At 34.3% G+C, this 8427-nt stretch overlaps 1 protein-coding gene across 2 annotated transcripts in view; it reads right to left on the bottom strand.

Annotated features, from left to right (window-relative positions):
• Window positions 1–1735: 1735 nt before the first annotated feature.
• LOC117113672 (adrenocorticotropic hormone receptor-like) overlaps window positions 1736–8427 on the bottom strand; it is a 17015-nt gene continuing 10323 nt past the window's right edge. Inside the window, exons 2-3 of one of the 2 annotated variants that reach the window (XM_033257082.1) lie at window positions 4868–4969; window positions 1736–3733 (exon numbers count right to left, since the gene is read on the bottom strand). In XM_033257082.1, coding sequence (XP_033112973.1) covers window positions 2778–3701 — 924 coding nt within the window. In that variant the 5' untranslated portion in view covers window positions 3702–3733; window positions 4868–4969 and the 3' untranslated portion in view covers window positions 1736–2777. The remainder of the gene's footprint in view (window positions 3734–4867; window positions 4970–8427) is intronic. The other variant, XM_033257083.1, reaches the window with a different exon arrangement.

An 8427-nucleotide genomic window follows, 5' to 3' on the forward strand; every position in this document is an offset into this window, starting at 1 on the left:
AGATGTGTATAAGAGGCCATTTCAAGACTTCTAGATACGCCACTGCAAACCAACATTTAAAAAAATGTCAATTATAATACAGGTTTGTACACTAAGCTACCAGTATACAATATTGATGACCTTATGACTATGAGGCATAATTATCAATAGAATTACAATTATGGTCAAACTTATTGTGGCCTACGGAATAAGTAACACCACGGATACGGAGAACAGGCTACTGTAAGTACCGGTCATTGTGGACGCCTACGCTTGGAAGGTGTTAAACAGACTTGTTTTTCGTAAAACCTTTACTGAGCATTAACATTGAAACAAGTTGGCACCGTGTTCTTTCATTGAACAATACTCTGACACGAGTAGTTACTCATACCAGTCATACGTATGTGCTTAAAATATCAGTACAATATACCACTCAATACATAAACAAATAAGCTTCTGGCGATGTAAAGTGTTGTGATTTATCTTAATTAAGAACTCCATACCAACATTATTTTCAAGGTTTCGGAGGTTTATTTATTGTCATAATCGATAATGTAATAATAACAATGGAAAAGACATTCAACACTGGCCTTCATGTCGAAACCATATCGCCAGGAAAGAAAAGTCTTCACAAAGAACTTTCGGGGGGAAATTTGAAAACATTTTGAGATTAGGCTTATTAGAACCTTACCAGAAGCATTTCCAAAATAATGTAAGCATACTAACATTGTACACTATGTATGGGTGTGCATACATACGGACAAATATTTGTGGAGGAAAAAGCAATGGACTGAATTACAAGTACAAGAAAATACTAAGGCCTTTTATTATTAGCAAGGTTAATATTTCGTATATTAAACAATTGGTCTATCCAATTGAAACATTTTTCAATATATTCACATTTACATATTATTTATTTATATATTATTATAATGTTTACAGTTAGAACAATTCGCCACATACAGATTGGAACTTAAACTACCGTATATACAAGTGACAAAATACAAAACAACACATAAAAGAGTACAATTGCTAACTTACATATCCTTAACAATTTGAAAAACAAACCTTGTAAATTTATGATAAAGTTAATATAAAATATGGTAGGCCTATAACAGATGTTAAATTCTAAAAAAACACAGCATTTTTATTAATAAAATCGATAGTTACTTGCACTAGTGTACTAGAAGTTTAGTTTAGGTTTTATCATAGAGGTATTAGTGATCTCCTTCTCAATATTACCTCCATCAAGGTAAATTCAACAGGACGCACATCTCCGCTCTCGAAGATAGCGCGTGCGTACAGTCCTTTGATCTTTGCTGTGGCATCGACAATCCGATACTAGTTGCGAGTAACAGCCGTCAATTATTAGTCTATGCGTGCCATACGTTTTATGGTGTTAGTTACTATTTTATTAATTTTGGGTACTTCGCAATGTCTGTTACATCTGATTTCTTTTGACCGCGAGCTTGTTAAAAGCTTCTATAAACTGCAATTTGATTTGTGAAAATTGACCAAGAATATGAAAGTTATAGCAATTGAAAATTTACGAATTTTATAAAATTTCATGTTCTTATGTAACATTAAACTCTCATTTTGACAATGTTAGACTAAGGTGCACAAAACGAACATTTATTAATTATTTCTGCGTGAGTCTCATGAACGACAATACACCACAATTTCGGTAAAATTAATGTTGAAAATGAAGAATATAATTTCCGTCTAATGTTAGTGCAAAATATCATTAGGCCTTTGCAATCACCGCACGACGCGCGGTTATCATAGCAACTAACACGCGCGTGGGTAATTCGTCACGTACGCTGACGGTTTATGGTCTGATTGCTATGGTTTTTGTGACGTTCAGCGTGCAGGGACGCACGTGCTCCTAGAATGTCGATGTCAAAGTTGGTCAAAGTTATAACCTTTGATATACGAGCGTGTGATTGGGCGGATCGCAATCACATGACTTACACCGGCCATGTTGTCACCAAAAAAAGCAAGCTATATATACGCGCGCATGCGCCTGGGCTGTTTGGTAACGACGTAACGACATGGCGTCCATGTGCCAAGTTGGCCAAACTCTCTCTATCTACGGCTCTGGAATTGCCTTGTTTTATTATGTTTACAATGCACTAGAAGCCCCAACGCATAACACATGCAACTTAGTGTCCGCAGTTGTTTGATTGGCTATAAAGGTAGCATGGAAACGCAGCTTGACAACCAACAAAACGCGAGTATCATAAAATATGTTTCATATATTCTACAATTGTCAGCCGTATTTCTTATTACTTTATCGACTACGTCGCCCATTGGTCATATTTTTGAGATAATATGTGGTAAATTTCTCAACAGATAATAGGCCAATATTTTTTTACATAAAATATTAGTTTCATACTTTAAACGAACCTTTTATGTATTATAATTATGATGAGCTGTCGTTGTTGAGGATATTTAAAGTAGGTCAAATTTAACCTACAAAAATCTTGAATCGTGAATTAATCCACATTATTGAAGTAAATTCAGAAACTATCATGTTGCATTCATTGATTACCATTATAATAATATTATAGGCCTATAATACAGTTGTATGATTGTTTATTTTCGGCTGCAAATCTGTCCTTTTCTATATCAATTGCTGGAATGTAGGGACATGATGTTACAATAGTATCAAGCCAAGAGCGAGGTTACAAATGACTTATTTTACAGAGTCCTATTTCATTACTTCAAAAGAATAAATTATATATTACGAGGAAGTTTAACCCTGTACTTCCCCTTTATGAGCTATGTCAAGCCACATGTTAAACTGCTGACGTTGAAACCGTCATTGATGTAGTGTTCTGCGCACGGTCCTTTTCCCGAACGCCAGGCCTCCAGCAACACGCAAGATCATAAATTCCTTCTTTAATTCCTGGTAGACGATACCAATATATGAATGGATTGACGAGTGAATTACTCATAAACAAGCAATAAAGTATGTGCAGTACAAATGCATTCTCGTCAACACTTTTATCAACTACTGCTATTATAAAGAAACAGCAAAGTGGAAGCCAGCAAATAGTACTAACAACAAGTAGAATACTGAATGATCGAATCAGCTTCTGCGATCTTCCAACTGCATTATTTCCAAGCTTTTCCGTGACGTTTCGGTCATTTTTTCTGAGCGAAATTGAAATTCTGAAGTACAAAATGTAATTTGCAATAAGTAAGATTAATGAGAGAATACAGAATGCGAGTTGTGAATATTTATTGTATACATATGTGTACACTGCAATAAAAACAGATATCGTGAGAATCCAGATAAGCACACAGACGATAATGCACCGTTCTAAAGTCATCACATTTTTGTAGGTAAACGGAGCAGCAACTATCACAATGTAACGTTCGATTGCCACGGCACTTATGCTGAACATTGACACAAGAAACATTGCATCTAATACTGCAACGAAGACAAACGACTCGTAAAAGATGTTAAAGAAGATTAAAAATGAGAGAATACCAACTGCGAAATCGGCCAGAGATAAGCTGAATAAGAATACATTTCTCTCCATGCGTAATTTTTTCGATGTTAGCACAAGAAATAAGACAAGAGCATTTTCCAAAGCTGCAAAGGCGCCAAGAACAATGTAGAGAACTGATGGTACGTCATGCACATCCGTTTTTCCATCCGCTGTAGTTGGAAAATATACAATTGTAGTACTTTCATAGTTTTTGTCCAACTCCATAATACAGTTTATTCTGTTGTTTTACTTTCTTACTGAAAAAACAAAGAATATTTACAACGATACATTCCAGACATGCATATATATATATATCTGTCTCTTATACACATCTAGATGTGTATAAGAGACAGATGTATGGGTGTCAGTTGAAAAAGCATTTCGAATTTCTGTATGTGTTGATTTGTTTGGGTTTTTCATAGCAGGAAGTCCGTTTGCAATAGGTGCTGTCGCAAGCCTTTTCGTGCCACCACTTAACATGACGAATGAGTATGATTGCGGGAGATCTGCCACTTTTGAAATGTACGGACGCACTGTGGATCTCTTCATTAAACTAGTGACTGTCGGCTTTTCAATTCCTATCATGTGTATACCTGTCTCTTATACACATCTAGATGTGTATAAGAGACAGTATACATACATATATATATATATATACATACAGTTGTTTCTGTCAGCATTTTCAGCAAAAGAGCATGGGTCTGAATCTTGGTTGGTGCGATTTTTCACAAGCGGAGATTCGTCTTCTTTTACCATTTACAACTTAGGATTCCTGATGATAACATAATTAATGTCGAAATATTGAATCCCGTACATTGAATGGCGTACATTTCTATGCTTGGAGTATGTATTATACTATCTTGTATTCATTAACCATGCCACAAGACGGCTTATATATATTATATGTAAGCAGAAGAAAATACATGTATAGATTTTAGAAACACTTAATGATTACAAACCTAAAAACATAATTCAACTCGTTGAAACCACTACAGTATATAACTTTATAAACAAAAGACTAATTTTACGATACATATAATTTCTCTTTATAACTAAGCCTATATGAGTATATATATATGTGTATATATGTATATATATATATGTATGTATATGTATATATTTTAAAAGGTAGGCCTACCATAGGTCTAGTAATGCATATTCATATCACCATTATAAAACAATCTTCGTCCATGAAACGAGTAATTGCCAGGCCACGCTGTTAGTAAATGATGAGTAGGCCTAGATGGTGATTTTATTCTATTTAATCCACAAACCAACAGTGATAAAACAATGCCAATTATTACAGGCTTGTACAATAAAGGTACCAGTATATAATATCCATTAACTTATTACTATAAGGTATGGTTATCTAAGAATTACAATGTACTTACATTATACTTGTGGCCTACGAAGGAGAGACTACCGTATCTGATGGATGCTCGCAAGTCATTGTGGGCTCCTATAGATTTGAACAGACCACTCTTCACTGACCACTAACAAAGCAATAAGGTACCATGTTCTTAAATTGAAATATCAACTCTTAGACAAACAGGGTTGCGCCATTGGGGGGTCGGTCGAGGCCCCATCGAGGAGCGCTGCCACCACCACCCCGGTTAGAGAGAAAAACACAATTTGCCGGGAAGAGGAAAACATTATGTATTTTTTATAATATTAGTAGACTCGAAAATCGATTCAAGTCTTGGAAACCACTAAATTGTCATAATTTCCTGGAGCTTCGCCTCCTGGATCACTACGGAGAGATTTTGAGCGACAACCGACGCCCACTTACGCTCTCGTCGGGAGAGAGTCACACCCTCCCCGTCGTTGAGGTCAGACTCACCGTCGAGCAAATCATGTCGCCACCCCTGGAGACGATTAGTTACTTGAGTGGCGAAAGGATTTATAAATAGATGGAGAATATGTATTAACATTCTATTATCGTTCAGTGGCGGACTTAAATGAGGGGCAGTTGGACAGGGCCCCCTACATTTGTTAACATTATTTCTAAGAAATGGGGAGAAAGTTTAATTGAAGTCTGAGGGTGCATTTTCTGCCTATCTAGAGGGCGCCATAATCATACATTTTTTAAAATCTCAGCCCCAAATATGTTTGGGCTGAGGTGGTCTAGACCCTCCATCTCCATCGTGTAGATACAATGTGAGTATCTAATTAAAATCATTATTATAATATTTATTAATGTTATCAATTTCATCATTATCATTTAGTAATTTAATAATATTAATACCCTAAATAGGGTATAAAAATATAAATAATTTTACAACGGAAGCCATGAACCACTGAAAATGAAGTCTGTGAAAGTAACTTTTTTTCTATCAGATGATGGGATTATTTATATCGCCATTAATTTATCATAACTTAAAAGGTGTGCTAATGAAAATAATCCCACTTATTATTATTATCATTATTATTATTATTATTATTATTATTATTATTATTATTATTATTATTATTATTATTATTATTATTATTCGAAAATAATAATTATGATTCTAAAAACAACATAATAATATATATAAATTCAAAAATTTGTATAGCGCCTGTTGGAAAAAATTATTTGCCACTGGAGCTTACAGATAGGCCTATAAGAATTATTGAATAAACAGATAGGTTTTAAGAAGGGTTAATTGGAAATTATGTTACACGATATAAACATAGAGAAAATAGAAAAGTTCTATTTTCTCTATGATATAAATAGTTCTATTTTTTCTATGATATAAACGTCCTTAAAGCAGTTATCCTTCTATAATTAAATATCAGATAAGACTATCACTCGGCGGCAGTAACAAGCCCTTGGGCACTTATTTTCATTTCAAGGTCCAAGCTTATATTCGTCTACGCATTATTATTATGTCTGAGATATGTGGATTTGTCATGTACTTTTACAAGAATATACTAATTTAGATAAGTTGTAAATTTAATGAATTATATATTCAATAGACCTATATATTAATTCCATATACAGGTTTTTATGTATTTCGGTATACAAATTCCCAAGCTCTATATATTCAAACTGTTAGGCATTGTAATATTCATAGACTACAGAAACATTATACATAACTTAAATAAACGGCGTCAATATATATATATATATATATTTGAAAATGTAATAACATATTCATTATGAACTTCAGAAAACGTTACAAAAAAGAAAATATATATGTTCTACTGATTTCTTTAAGACACAAAAGTAATGTTTGACGAAAAACGGTTGAGATAAGCTTTTTGAATATTGAATAAAAACTGAGGGGAAAGTAACCACACGTTTTCACCTCCGCCTCCCCCATTTTAAATATTTAAGAATCTGTATTTCATTAACCGTTAAGAATTGTTTTTGTCAAACACATTTTTTTTTTTTGGGCGAATGGGCAGATTAATGGAAATACTTGGTAAATTGTGGGGGGTGGTGGTTGCTTATTGATTTACTCATGGTCGTCACTCCAGGTCGAGATCCATAAAAAGTCGTATATAAAGATGTGGGTTACCCACATATTTATATTTACACATGTAAGTAAAATTGTTTATTCAGCAGATTAATCTCACTGATAAACAATTCTACTATATTTGGCTGGTGCATATGAACTTCTATTTAGAGACATAATTTCATTATTTTCTTTCTAAAAACATTATTAAACGTTAACTAGCACCTCATAACGACTTTTGAATGATAAAAATCGGCTCGGTATAACCCATTTTACCGAGTACGAATTTAAGTTAGTGGAACATACTGCTGTTACATCTTCTACTTTTACCCCGCCGTTGTATTTAGGTACACGCTAAAATGAGCCAACAACTTGGATAGCTGCAGAGTTCCGCATAAGTGATTCAGCTCACATCTTTATATAATATATATACATAATTTATGTCTGAGTTAACGCATGAATGGTTTCATGGACCTTCTCAGGACTTTTTTCCTAACCCACATCTTTATATCTACTTTTGCTGAGAGTTCCGCTTGAACAATTCCGTGGAGCTTTTGGTTTCTGTGCATGACATATTTCCAATGCGGGATTTATCTGTTGAGCATAATCTCGGAAAAGAGAAGCCCTGGCAGCTACCTGACTATGGATTTTTTTGTTTTATTAGCTTTAAGCTGCTGGCACCTAGCTACTGAAGCATAGTCTTGCTTATTTTGTATTGTCTGTTTTAGTTTAGTTTTTGTCTTAAAAGAAATAAATTATGGTAAAATTTGAATTGTTTATTTTGTATGTCAAATTATATATAAAAGAATAGTGGTACGGTGGTAGTTTTTATATTTGAAACAAAAACCTGCATACGAAAACGGAAACCCCAAACCAGCACCATATTTATTTACGCAAAATTAAAATAAAAAGGCCTAAGAAATGCTCTCATCAAAGTTTCATAGTCTATCTTCCCTAATTCAGAGTGATTGGGGTTCGAGCGTGAGAAAAGTTCTGCTGAAAAAGAATGAATTATCTATCACGCAGACTATTTACGATGTTCCTCAGCGTAACAGATTGGTCTCAAAGACAATTTTTTGTTAACTCAGACAGTTTGTTACCAACGTCTTAGAATCCTGATTTGTTTATTGAAAATAACTAAACATCAACACCTGAAATTATGAGGCCCAGTCTACCTGAGCCGGTCTCATCAATGTGCCGTTTTCACAACTCAAGCACTAATCATCTGAACGAGGAGAGAACCAATAACTTTTAGGAAGAAAAAAATGTTAGGCCTATATAAATTTTATGTAGATTTAGGCCTATTCTAGTAGTTAACATTACTCCTTACATTAAATGTCGTAATTATCAATTTCCGCCACTATGGTACTAGTTCTCTGAATATTTTTAAACCATTTGTAATTGCAATACAGTGGGGAAGGGGGATTTCCCCGACGAGAAAAACGTGGGCGTGGTCAGTCGTCACTAAAGTGGTCCAGGGGAAACAACGCTTCCCACTCCGAAAATATTAC

The sequence above is a fragment of the Anneissia japonica genome, unplaced genomic scaffold (assembly GCF_011630105.1).
Source record: "Anneissia japonica isolate Jap-2015-1 unplaced genomic scaffold, ASM1163010v1 scaffold5623_len388731_cov182, whole genome shotgun sequence".
Classification (NCBI taxonomy): Eukaryota; Metazoa; Echinodermata; class Crinoidea; order Comatulida; family Comatulidae; genus Anneissia; species Anneissia japonica.